Source organism: Geotrypetes seraphini, chromosome 8 (genome assembly GCF_902459505.1).
Source record: "Geotrypetes seraphini chromosome 8, aGeoSer1.1, whole genome shotgun sequence".
Classification (NCBI taxonomy): domain Eukaryota; kingdom Metazoa; phylum Chordata; class Amphibia; order Gymnophiona; family Dermophiidae; genus Geotrypetes; species Geotrypetes seraphini.
Window position 1 is genome coordinate 157,635,150 of NC_047091.1, and position 14,198 is coordinate 157,649,347.

The window sequence follows — 14,198 nt, forward strand, 5'->3', positions numbered from 1 at the left end:
GTGATGTCATCACGTTGACGTCCGCGCACTTCTGGGTGCCTCAAGCCATGGCCACTACCTTTAGTGTGCCCCAGCTCGAGAAAGTTTGAGAGACACTGCTTTATAGAATAAGGATTGAGCACAGGTATAAGAAGCCAGAGGTACCATTAGGGAACCTAGGGGATGGAGAGAGATACTAAGATTGAGCACCTACATTTTTATATTCAAATAGTTTTTATTATAAAATTAGTAAAGCACACCAGTACAAACAGCGTAGGTTTTTTGGTATGAAACAGAACAACTATCAACCGTCCTCCCCCCTCCCCCCCCCATATCCCTTCCCACCCCAGGAATCCAGTACTACAACAAAAATGGAGAGCAAGAGTCAAACTTAGAGGTTCAATAATCTGCTGCGGGCATGCGGAGTGAGATCCTGCCAGAAACATTCCCAGGTCAGACTGAATCTACGACCAAGGCCACGATCCAGGGCTCCCACCATTCTGCGTTCCAGTGTCGCATGGGTTATCATCAGGGATCGCCACTGTGCATAAGATGGGGGATCACGGGACAGCCAGTTCGTAAGTATTGCTTTTTTCCCCATCAAAATCACTCTAGTGAGGAAAGCTGAGCACCTACATTTTTACTCCGTTTCTCGGATGAGGGTCAAGGTTAGCAAGCTCCTCTCTAGTGGTTTGGACTTACCGTAGGAATGATTTTAACCAGTCTTTGTGTGAATGTGGTGGCCTTGTTCTGTCTCCATGTTGGGGTCGGAGGCTTACTTAAATGATGGTACTGTTTATTGTGACATGCATAGAGCCTGATGTATTCAGACGCCCGCCCTGTTGTAATTGAGATAAAGTCAATTTTAAACAGGTAAATGTATACAGCACTGCCTGGAGGAACTACTGGGACAGTGCCTGCCGCCCCTGGCTGTTTTCCCTATCACATGACAGGCAGCCAGATCACTTTGTGTGATGCAGCTGTGGTTTCACTAGCAGGTGTGAAATAATCATCCATTACTGGCAGTGAACTCGAAGTGTGTCCCAGCCTAAGTAACACTGAAGGCTCGATACACACATATGCTGAAGAAACATAGAAACATAACGGCAAATAAAGGACAAATGGCCCATCCAGTCTGCCCATCTGCAGCATCCACTATCTCCTGTGTATTAGGGTTAAAAGGTTTTGCCAGGGCTGTAGCAAGCTATTTGCGAGTATTGCAGCCGCACGGGATGCAAAGGAGAAGGGGAGGGATGTCTCCAAAATTTTGTCCTATCCATTGTCTTCCCTGCTTGGCTGTGACTCAGTGGGCGGGATAGAAGTTCTAGGAAGGGGGGGGGGGGTGTCGTAAGAGGCAGATTTCTGGCTCGGGACGGGCCTATATTTTGCAAACCAAAGGCATTTGGCCTTTTTTTATTGGTTTGTTTGTGAGCTAAGGAATTTTGTCTTTGCTTCTCAGCCCTTTGCCTTTGACCTCTCAGATGGAGAAACCCAGGAGCTGCCTTTTTTGGTTGGGGGTTCTAACAAGGCACAGATCAGAGGAGTAAAGCAGAGTATTTTTGGGAATGGTTCCCAGTTAAGCGAGCTGGCATAATTCCTAAAACTAATTTGAACCAAGTGGGAATAAAAGTTTATGATTCCTCTTAAAGAAAACCCACTCGGTGACTGTCGTTTGTTAATCTGCTAACTGGGAAGTCAACATTTATTTTCTGAAAATTTTTATACCATCTTCCCCCAGTAAAAGCTACAAAGCAATTAAAATCACCTAAACGGTTCACTAATTTAAAAGCAACTTTTAGTCACATCAGCTATCTTATAAAATAATCATAAAGCAAGGTCACAGAATTAAATCATTTCTAGGCCATTTGCTTTATAATAATAATAATAATAATAATAACTTTATTTTTCTATACCGCCATAGTCAGGTGACTTCTAGGCGGTTCACACTGTAAAGAAGGCTGGACATTCAGCGAATAACAAGGTCACAATACAATACAATAAGTCAACATACAATACAAGACAAAACAATACAATACAATACAATGAGTGTATACAACACAGTACAATATAATACAACGAGTCTAAATATAATACAATACAATAAGTCTAAAGACAACACCATACATAAGTCTAATACAGTATCGTACAATGAGTCTAAATATAATACAATAGTGAAGAGGGGAAAGTTACAGATTGGGGTTCAATGGGTAATGAGTAACTGAGTATTTCTTTAGAACTTCCATTTGAATTGGAGTACTATGGATAGCGAATATCTGAATACATGAGGGGCATCTTGAGAAAGAAAGAAAGGCGTTTAAAGGGAGGGGAGTCCTAGTGCGGGAGGGGACGATTTTAGTCAGTGAATTTTTTCGAATAGGGCGGTTTTGATCGATTTGCGGAATGCAGTGTAAGACAGGTTGGGTTCGTTTATGTAGTTTTTCAGCCATATAAGGTTTATGCAATAAATCTTCCAGTATTTTTCAACTCAAAGGGCAGAAGAGCCCATAGAAATAGACCTAATTTCATCTGGAATTTGTGGCAGTCGCACACTTCAGAACTCACAATTCACTGTTTATTAACAGGCTATTTGGAATATGTGATTGGATGCCCATCTGATCAGGGTGATTTTCTTTTTTTTTTTTAATTTTTTTAAATAATTATTCATTTTAAAACATACACAAAGTGCATTAGAAAATACAACAATTGGCACAATTAAACAGCACTTATAACTAACAAATAGTAATAAAAATATCTTTTTACCCACCCCCCCACCCTCCACCCATCCCGGATGTGCATAACTCGCAATTCACTGTTGTTTATTAACAGGCTAATTGGAATATGTGATTGCATGCCCATCTGATCAGGGTGATTTTCTGTTTTAATTTTTAATGGAATTTATATGAACAGTTGTGAACCAAATTAACATCCTATATAATAATACCCTTAGCGCGCATGCGCACTTCAATCTTCGTGGCTCCGTGCGTCCGTAGCTCCGTGGCCGGCAGAGAAATTGTGAAGAGTGCGACATTCGGCGCGTGCGCACGACAATTTGCTTTGAGTGGCAGTTTAACCTAATCCCAACACAACGCATGATTAAAAAAAAAAGGTAGGATGGGGCACGATAATTGACAGGGAGAGAGATTGAAAGAAAAAAAAACCCCAGATGGGACATTGCCAGACTGACACACCATGGTAGGCTTAATAGTAGTAACGTACCACAAATTACAGCTTCATAAGATAAGGGAATAGCTGCTTCAAGAATGAGATTAATTTGTCCCCAAATTGACTTCCAGAAACCAAATATCAATGGACAAAAATATAACAGATGATCCAAAGTCCCTATATTAATATGACAATGCCAGCATCTATTAGACTTAGAACTGTCTAGTCTTTGTAAATGAACTGGGGTCCAAAAAATCCTATGTAATAAAAATAACCAAGTTTTTTCTCATAGATGCTGACGCTGTACATTTCAACCTTCCAAGTCCAAATTTGTGGCACAGTGGTTAAAGCTACAGCCTCAGCACCCTGTGGTTGTGGGTTCAAACCCACACTGCTCCTTGTGACCCTGGGCAAGTCACTTAATCCCCCCATTGCCCCAGGTACATTAGATAGATTGTGAGCCCACCGGGACAGACAGGGAAAAATGCTTGAGTACCTGAATAAATTCATGTAAACCATTCTGAACTCCCCTGGGAGAACGGTATAGAAAATTGAATAAATAAATAAATACAGAAATATACTGTTTTATCTCGATGCTCCAAATATTTATTTTTTGGCTTCTTATTCAGAAATTCAGAAATTAATTTGTACCACTGGGCGGCCTGATGTCTAGTAGCAAAGGATCTGCAAGCTATAATAAGTTTTTAAGTTTTTTTCATTCAGGGAACCCATTCTGAATAGCCTGTTTCAACTGCAACCACCTATAATGTTGTAACTGAACATTCTTACAAGAACCGAGACAGCCATTCAGAAGTGGCGCGCGCCCAGGTAGCAGCGTGCTTGTGCACCGCTGGCTCTGACATACCGGTAATCAGCAGGCAGCCGTCCAGCGAAGCACCAGTGACCAGCACAATTAGGAAGTGTCGCAGGTCCAGGCATTAGCGCATTTGTGCGCTGCAGGTCCCGACATAATCAGCAGGCAGCCGTCCACCGACCACCACAATTTAAAGGTACCGCTGAGGGGCTGGGGCGGAATTTAAAGGTTCTGGGGGGGGTATGTAAAAGAGATGATTGGGGGGCTGGGACGGAATATAAAGGTGCTGGGAGGCTGGAACAGAATTTAAAGGTGCTGGGGGTTATGTAAAAGTGATGATAGAAACATAGAAGATGATGGCAGATAAGGGCCATAGCCCATCAGATCTGCCCACTCTACTGACCCACCCCCAAGTCTACTATCCTAGGAATTGGGGGGGGGGGGTCTAGGACGGAATTTAAAGGTACCTGGTATATATCAGTATACAATTTGGTTCAGAATGGGTTTTTTTCATGTTTTCCTCCTCTAAATCTGGGGTGCGTCTTATGGTGAGGTGCGTCTTATGGAGCAAAAAATAACGGTATTTAAATACTGTATGCTGATTACAATTCCAACACAATAAAACATCTTTTTAACAGACATCGCAGGGCATAAGTGAAGGTGGCGCACGCAGAATAACAGGAGTTGGAAAATAAGGAGATTAATTTCATGAAAGTTGCAAGTGAAGTCAGAAAGGTGCATGAATATAACCTCAGCTAGGGTAAGAGTGGGTACTACACTATTTGCAGTCTGTGTTAGTCTTTGTGTGTATGACTAGCAAGTTAGTTGCTTCTTTCCATTCAAAGCTCTGTTGAAGAGCCAAGCTTTCACCTGCTTCCTGAAGTAGAGATAGTCTTGTGTTGAGTGAAGCCTTTCAGGGCCTGCATCCCCGAGTGTTGGGGCTATTCCAGAGAAGGCTGTGGGTAGGGATGCTCTCGAGGAGGACCTTATCGATTTTGGAGATATGTAGAAGGAGATTGTGTTTTTCATTTACCACTGATCTGAAATTATGCTTAACTTTGTATCCCTTCCTTTACTGCCAGTATCTTCGCCCACAAGGAAAACATCCATAGCACAATATTTGCTCATATGGAAAGGCCTTAAAATATTCTAACTGAATTAAATGGGGATGAATTGGGTGGGGTGTGTTTGTATTGGGAGGGGGGGGTTAATAATTCCAGGCAAACGTTGGGCTGAAGTGGAACCTGTTTCACAGGCTGCTGTTTCCTGATCATGTGAAAAATTTCATCAGAGCGATGTGACATGTGCCAGAGCCGTGAGCTCACACTGGGACTTTTCGCTCTCCTCCACGCACATCCCAGTTAGGAAATACATCATGTGGGGTGCAGTTTTATGGATCCTCTTGCTTTTGCGGGATTGCCACAAATCAATGGGGGCAGTGTGTTTTGGGTTTTTTTTAATAGCAGCAATTTTAGGCCCCCCTTTTATGAATCTGCGTTAGGCTTTTTTTCATCGCCAGCTGCGGCGGTATTAGCTCTGACAGGCGTAGGAATTCTATGAGCATCGGAGCTTTTACTGGTGACCCACAATAAAAAAAACCTTAACGTGGCTTCATAAAAGGGGAGGTTAATTTCGCTGTGCTCAAATTCCTGTTATAAAGAAATGTTTAATGTTTTAAAATTGAATTTTATGGTTTAATTATTTATTTATTTATTTTTATAAAGCATATTCTCTCATGAGACCATGCAGCTTAAACTGTATAATAAATTTTACTATAGCTAAGAATGTTTAGTGGATAAACTTGGGTCTTTAATTTGGGGAAAAGCAAAAGCAAGGACTTCTATGGACATTCTGAGTTACTTAATTTCTGTATCAAAGAAAAAAAATATACATATGGTTCTGACTATTACCCAATGGCAGGGAACTGAACTGTCCTGTTTCCCTACAGGAAATGAAAGGATGAAAGGAATCTAAAAGCCCCTTTTCAAAGCTACAGATGTGGCAAATGTGACACAACCCATAGGGATTGATCGGGCTGCATCGCATTTGCTGCATGGGAATCGCTATCACGACTTTATAAAAGTGGCCATAAGTGTTGCGACATCAAGAGCAGAAAAACGATGGGTGTAGAGCAGGGGTAGGGAACTCCGGTCCTCGAGAGCCGTATTCCAGTCGGGTTTTCAGGATTTCCTCAATGAATATGCATGAGCATATTTCTAATCATTGTAAACCGCATTGAACTTCACGGTCCTGCAGTATATAAACTGTTATTATTATTATTATTATTAAAGCTGCAGTCTGAGCTACCTGTCGCTGCAGAATGTTTCCTCATGAGTGACTGGAGGCCATAGTCCTCTTTTCTTGATAGGCCAGAACACAGTACAGGGGTTCAAGGAAGGTTTAGATAGGTTCCTAAAGGTTAAGGGGATTGAGGGGTACAGATAGGAGTAGAGGGAGGTTATTAAAAAAAAAAATGGTCAGGAACTACTTCACAGGTCATAGACCTGATGGGCCGCCGCGAGAGCGGACCGCTGGGCGCGATGGACCTCTGGTCTGACCCAGTGGAGGCAACTTCTTATGTTCTTAGATCTATTTGCATGCACTGCTTTCAATGCATATTCATTGGGGAATTCCTGAAAACGGCTCTCGAGGACCGGAGTTCCCTACCCCTGGTGTAGGGTATCATTTACTGCTGGTGGCAGACTTGTAACTGAAATTTAATAAACATAAAAAATTATTAGGGTATTGGCGGGGGGGGGGGGGCAGATATATAGAAAAATTTGTTGAACTTATACGGCCAGTTTTTATAGGGTATGCATTCTTGAACACACTTTTGGTCTATTTGAGTGCCTAAAAATATAAAGTGTATGCTACTCTCTTCTACACTCCTAAATCTTTGAAACAAACACACAGTAACAAAGTTGAACCAAAGTTTTTTGGCTATGTCGTTAGCTCTCTGCCATCAATTCTGCTCACTCCTATCAGTTTTCCTGCCAGGCTACTAGGATTAAAAAGTTATGGTGTGTGTATAGAAGCAAGATGTCTTTCCTGTTGGAGTACTGCCATTCACTAATTATTGTTTTTTCCAGATTGGGTATCTCTGATGGAAGCAAATTAAGAATTTGGATGAAACTGGGAGATGCACCATGTCATCATGTGTTTCCAAAAGGCTTACTGCTGAAAGGAGCCTTTGTCGAGATGAACCTTTCAAAGATACTCCAAAACAGCCCGATATTGTGTGCAGCTTCTCTTCGTTGAACGTTGAGTTGGACATGGAATCCTTCATTGTGGTAACAGAGTATGACCAAAGTGCCTCCGAGGGAGAAAAAGAGAAGAATGGACCAGAGGGGCCAGAAGTGGAACCATGCAAACAGGACAAAGGGCCCAGTTTCAGTAGATCTGTTGAAGGAGGTGCAACTGGAGACCGTAGCAAAGGACCTTCCAAGGAGACGAAGGAACCAAGAACTCGACTAAACATATCAAGCAGAAAGTTATCCCTTCAAGAGAGATCTCAGTCCAGCCAGTGCCCCAGTAATAACTTAAATATGAATGGTCGCTACATTTATCCTTCCCTCCCCTATTCTCCAGTTACATCCCCGCATTCCTCACCTCGATTGCCACGGAGACCAACGGTAGAATCTCACCGGGTTTCTATTACAGATTTACAGGTAAGAGAACAATTGTTGAATGCAATAGAAAAATACGCAGTAGCATTTCTGAAAGAATGCCTTCTATTAAAGATGCTGGGTCACATTAGCAAAGTCTTTTCCTCCAGCTATTTAAAGAGTAAAAAAAATGTTGCTACTGTTAGTGGTTCATCATTTGTCCATAAAGAAGTTGCATTGACATATTTTGTAATCTAGGCTTATGAAGATGTTAGTGATTAAAAATCCAGTTGGGATCCAGCATTCCCAAATATCACTAAGGTGGAGACTAGAGAATGACATGGTGACAAAATTCATCACCGTTCCCGTCCCTGTGGATAACCGCGGGAAATAAACCTGTGTCATTTTCTAGTGTCTATTTCATCCTCTGTCCTTCTACACCAGCATTATTCAAAGCAAACCTTGCGGGAAAGTGGTTGTGGCCATTCATACTCTGAATCTTCCCTCTTTCCCTAAAGAATGACATGAAGATGGTTTCCCGCGGTTATCTGCGGGGACGGGAACGGTGATGAATTTTGTCACCGTGTCATTCTCTAGTGGAGACCCTTGAGTTTATCATGTCTTCTAAGTTTTGTTAACTCTCAATCTCTTTTCTCTCTACGGAGCACAACATGTGGTTAAATACCACCTTAGACCATGAAGACCATCATGGTTTATCTTTATCTTTTCTCATTTATATCTTTGTACCTCTATAATTGCTTATTTTACCAGTATTTTGCAACTACGTATATAGTACATTTATATAACTATCTCTCGTGTTCCTTCCAATAGGCAGCTGATTGCTTTGGACACCCTCTAACATTGTTTAATGCTCTATACTTTGCTATCTTTGTGAAATTGATAATAAAAAAAGGTTGAACTTACAAAAAAAAAAAAAAAAAATCCCACATTGTAGTGCAGAAGGTTGGCCAAGCACCTAGTCTACACACAAAATTTGGAAGTACTGTAGTTATTCCCTTGAAATGCAGGCTTTTTGGATACAATTTCAACAATCGTGGTTTTTTAGGCTTCACAAACTCACCTGATCTTAAACACAAGGTACTCTCAGATATAACATTTGAAGATTACCAGGTCTATCTTGCCAGGTACTTGTGACCTGGGTTGGCACTGTTAGAAACAGGATATTGGCCTTGATGGATCTTACATAAGAATATCCATACTGAGTCAGGCCAGTGGTCCATCTAGCTCAGTATCTTGTCTTCCTGGTGACCAATCCAGGTTACTAGTACACGTCTCCCTCCGAATCCACGGTTTTAGCATCCGCTGATTTGGTTATTCATGGGTTTTTTTTTTTTTTAATTCTATTTCAATTTTTTGGGCTATTTTTAAGCTTTCTTAGACCCCCCGGAACCTTACCTGGTGGCCTAGCGGGTTTTCGGGGCAGGAATAATCTTCTAACGCTCCTGCCCCATGCAGATCACTCATAGGAAATGGCTGCCGTGAGCTCCCGTAGTCTCTCAAGACTATGACGGCAGCTCACGGCAGCCATTTCCTATGAGTGATCTGCACGGGGCAGATCGCTCCTGCCCTGAAAACCCGCTATACCACCAGGTAGGGCTTAAGGGAAGCGGGGTGGGTGGGTCAGAACCGGCCCGAATATTATTCGTGTTTTTTTCATATTCGAGGGCCAGCTCTGCCCCTAACCCCTGTGGATACGGAGGGAGAAGTGTACCTGGTAGAAACACAACTAGTGGCAACGTTCCATGCTACCGATCCAGGGCAAGCAGTGGCTTCCCCCATGTCTGTCCCGGTCTGGCAACTCTTATTTGCTTGTATCATTTATAAGACTCTATTTGGAAACGCACCATGTTACATGTTAAAACATTTCAGACTTTCAGGTAATGAACGCCGTACACGTGGCTGCTCTTTTTTTCTCTTTTCCATCCTGAAAGGGATGTTGTATGTTTACGAGATTTCTTGAAATAATTCTATCTTTCCAAGCTGGTAAATGGAGTAAAACATTAAGGGCTCCTTTTACGAAGCTGCGGTAGCGGTTTAACGCGTGTAATAGCGTGCGCTAAACTGCTGGCCGCGCTAGCCGCTACTGCCTCCTCTTGAGCAGGCGGTAGTTTTTTGGCTAGCACGGGGTTTGGCGCGTGATTAAAAGTCAGGCGCGCGCTGAAGGCGCTACCGCAGCTTCGTAAAAGGAGCCCTAAGTGGTTTGATTGTGGCTTCTAACCCCTACCAAATTTTTAGGAAAAATGTTAAAACTTATCTTTTGTTTGATGAATTTGTTTGATGTTACCACGAATTTTAATGCTGTTGCTGTACTATTGCTGTTTTTGTTCAACTTTTTCATTATTATTAACCGCGGTATAAAAATAAAATTTATTATTATTATGTTCTTATGATATTTGAAGTGATTTAACCAGCCAGAAATAGCTCCTAACCAATTAAATTGCCTATTTTGGGGCTAACCACTAATTTTTAGTGGCACGCAACCAGTTAGTGCCACTGAAAACAACCAGTTAGTGCCACTGAAAACAACCAGTTAGTGCCAATGAAAATAACCAGTTAGTGCCACTGAAAATAACCAGTTAGTGCCACTGAAAACAACCAGTTAGTGCCACTGAAAATAACCAGTTAGTGCCACTGAAAACAACCAGTTAGTGCTGCACTTAAAACTGGCTCCTTTGGTGGTGTTCTGGGGGCAGAGTCGGCACTTGGTTTGTTAAATGCCAAAATTCAGCATTTAAACGGCCAGGTTAATTGCATAAATAGGACTGGACAAAAGGAGGCGCTATCTTTGGGGTCCTTTTACTAAGGCACGCCAGCCGTTTTAGCACACGCTAAACGCTAACACGTCCATTATATTCTATGAACGCGTTAGCGTTTAGCGCACGCTAATATTTAGCGCGTGCTTAAACGGCCAGCACGCCTTAGTAAAAGGACCCCCCCTATATGCAGTAACCCAGTGATTCCCAACCCTGTCCTGGAGGAACACCAGACCAATCGGGTTTTCAGGCTAGCCCTAATGAATATGCATGAGAGAGATTTGCATATGATGGAAGTGATAGGCATGCAAATTTGCTTCATGCATATTCATTAGGGCTAGCCTGAAAACCCAATTGGCCTGGTGTTCCTCCAGGACAGGGTTGGGAACCACTGCAGTAACCCATAGCCAGTTAAATGCGGAATTTCGGACTTAACCGGCTGTGCGTGTTCAGCCAGCTCTGCAAAACTTAGGGTTAAACTAAAACTAAACTAAACCTTAGGTTTGTATACCGCGCCATCTCCATGGTCATAGAGCTCGGCACGGTTTACAGGGATTGTAATGAGAAAGGAACTCCAGGGAAGGGTTAGATGAAGGTCGGAGGAAAGAGGAGTGTTAGAGAGCTAGGATGTCAGATGAGGAGGGGGTGGTTAAATTTTTGAGAAAAGCCAGGTTTTCAGATGTTTACGGAAGGGTTGGAGAGCACTCAGGTTCCGAAGAGGGGAGGTAAGGTTGTTCCAGAGCTCGGTGAATCTGAAGGGGAGGGAAGTCCCCAGTTTTCCTGGGTGGGAAATGCTTTTTAATGAGGGGAAGGATAGTTTCGATTTTTGGGTAGGTCTGGTGGTACTAAGATTCGAGGAGTTCCAGGACAGTGGGATTAATGGAGGCAGGATGCCGTGGAGGATCTTGAAAGTTAGGCAGATGCATTTGAAGTGGACTCTGGAAATTATCGAGAGCCAGTGAAGCTTGAAAAGGAGCCATATGGCTCTAGAAAAAAAAGAGGACGGATTGAGATATCCGGGTTTTACGTCCATTGAAAGCCGTGGAAGTCAAACCCAGATGTCTCAATCCGACCTCCTTTTTCTGGAGCCATATGGTAACCCTAGCAAAACTGGGTATTCGGTGCCAAAGCCCGGCAGGACCCGGCATTGCATACCTAGGAAAAATGCCAGTGGTAGTCAGGAAAACACTGAGCACCGCCAGCTAAATACTGATCCTTAGATTTTCCCGTGGACTTAGATCTTCTGTTGGTAGTGTTCCAAAAAATACTGGATAGAACCATTTGACATGAGAAGCCTCGCCTTTTGTTTCTAAAGGGGGGGGTGTTACTTTGAGAGAGGCAACTGCTATGAAAATGTAGGCAAATGCAGCAAAGCCCATAGGAATTGAATGGGCTGTGTCGCATTTGCCGCTAGGGAATCGCTACCGTGGCTTTGTAAAAGGAGCCCACCTAGTTTGAGCTTCTGTGTGGGAAAAGGAGGCGGGAGACGCCTCATTAACACTAAACTGTTCAAAACTCTTCTCGATGCTTTTGGTTAGATTAATAATACAGTGGCGCCCGTGGAGGGGGTTGGTAGATGCCGGATAAATGCAGTTTCTGTTTGCTTGAGAGTTACTATTCAAAAAGGCCTAACTAATACCATATTCCCCATACGATGCAATACCATAAACTGTTCGAGGCAAACTACCGGACATGTGGTAGGCAAAGCGTTGGCATCCTTAGGTGTGGCGTGCCAAGTTTACACTTAAATTTCATTTTTATTTAAAGTATTACAGTATTTCTTTAAGATTTTTATTCTGGTTGCTTGAGAGTTCAGGTTAATTGAGTTCAGGTTTAACAGAGAGCTATCAGAACAGAGTAAGAATTTCACATAAAGATCTGGGGAGACAGGCCCAGATTCAATAAACAGCGCCTGAAGTTAGGCACACAGATTGGTTCACCTAGGCAATCTAGGTGCCTAATTTAATTATTCAATTAGACTTAATTGGTGCAGATATTTGTAAAGTACCATTAAAAAGCAATTTAAAAATTAGCTGGTGGGCACTTACCATTTCAAGGTAGGCCTACCAGAAAGTCAGCATGGCTAGGGGTGGATTTTGGATGTGGTTTGACTTAGGCGTGCTCATTTAGGTCAAGAAAACCCTGGCATAAATGAAGTGCGCCTAAGGTTTCCATGCCAACTGGTGCCTAAGATTGTTTAAGCACCACTGGGCGCGATTTTATAAACAACGTCTAGTGGATGATTAACAATTATACTTTGTTTATAGAATCATAGCATGCAGTGTTAGGAAAGACTCAGGCCCGGATTCTCTATAGGGCGCCGAATATCGGTGGCCGCCTATAAAGCAGCCGCCAATCGCAATTCAGTCACGTGATGGCGCCCTATAGAGAACTGCGTCTCTGCAAAAGATAGGCACTGGAAATGTAGGCCTGGGTTTCCCGGGCCTACATTTCCGGCGCCTATCTTTGTCATGATTCTTGCCAACATAGGCGCTTTAGGCCGTCTAATGCCGCTTCTGGCATTAGCCACGCCTATGGTGACATTCAGCGGCCTAAAGCGCCACCTAGGCGTGATTCCAGCTTTTATTATTTAGGCGCTGGTAGGTGCTTTAACGGTGCTGTTAAACAGCATTTGTTAATTAGGCGCCGGTAGAGCGCCAACTAGCGCCGTTTCTCGAATTTCCCCCCTTAATGTTTTCTCTGTTTTATCGTGTTTCTGTATTTGAAAATAAGGCATGCTTGCGTTGAGGTTGACTGTTATTCTAGAAACGTGAGTACTAATTTTAGACAAATGATGAAAAGTGCATAATCTCTTCGTTTTTACAGCGGAGCTATTTGCAATGACTGCCAGATGGCTGTCGTGTGTTCTCTCGCTAATCTTGTGAGAGAACCGACAGCGTGAACTCTAAAGAAGAAAATGCAGCTTTGCAGACCTGAAAGCAAACCCCAGTGTGAAGTGTGGGTGCCTTTGCCACTGTGCAAGCTGCAAAGGAATTGGTTGTTGACTGTTGTACGAAAGACACTAGGCTGGTATCTTAACTTTCTTTGCTTTTTTAACATATTTTTCCAATTTTATTCACATGTTTATTTTATCTTGATGTATTTATTAGAATTGTATGTATTGCTTTCCTGTTGTTAGCCGCTTAGAACTTTCCCAGTATGGTGGCATATAAATAAATTATTATTATTATGATTTGAAAGTGGCATTTCGCTCATCTCGTCCATTCAAAACTAATCACAGTAGTACAAACAGGGCTTTAAATCACTTAAAATGGCTTCAGCTAACTCAACAATAAATACCTACTAACTTTAAGAAGCTTTCTATTGCACTTATCATTTTTTTTTTTTATTACCACTTAATAAATACATTTATATCACACTGATTTAAATAACGTATTACCAAACCACACTCTCTGTGAACAAATCGCACTACACAACTTGTTTTCTTTATAAAATACAGCAAGAGAACGTGTGATAATTTTAAAAATGGGACAATGTGGTGTTGAAAGGAACTGAAACAGGAAAGGCTTTGCTCCAGTCCAGGTTTTCTGGCCCAATGGGATATTCCTGTTGAGCTATTTTATAAAGAAAACTGTTGTGTAGTGTGATTTGTTTACAGAGTGTGGTTTGGTAATACGTTATTTAAATCAGTGTGATATCAATATATTTATTATGTGGTAATAAAAAAAAACAACATGGTCATAGCCTGAAACTGAGTGGCAGCAGGTTCAGGACAAATGTTAGGAAGTTCTGTTTCACACAACGAGTGGTGGGCGCTTGGAATGCTCTCCCGGAGGAGTTGGTGGCAGAGGCTACTGTTCTGGATTTCAAACGCAAGTTGGATGCATACCTTCTTGCAAAACA

The 14,198-nt window shown here is 42.3% G+C and overlaps 1 protein-coding gene across 5 annotated transcripts in view; it reads left to right on the forward strand.

Moving 5' to 3' along the window:
- The window catches only part of CAMKK2 (calcium/calmodulin dependent protein kinase kinase 2), a 125,181-nt gene that overhangs the window by 37,398 nt on the left and 73,585 nt on the right, over positions 1–14,198 (forward strand). For 4 of the 5 annotated variants that reach the window (XM_033956771.1, XM_033956769.1, XM_033956772.1 and 1 more), the window contains one exon: positions 7,045–7,623. In XM_033956771.1, the coding sequence (XP_033812662.1) occupies positions 7,102–7,623 (522 nt within the window). In that variant the 5' untranslated portion in view covers positions 7,045–7,101. Of the gene's footprint in view, positions 1–329; positions 558–7,044; positions 7,624–14,198 lie in introns of all 5 variants that reach the window. The other variant, XM_033956770.1, reaches the window with a different exon arrangement.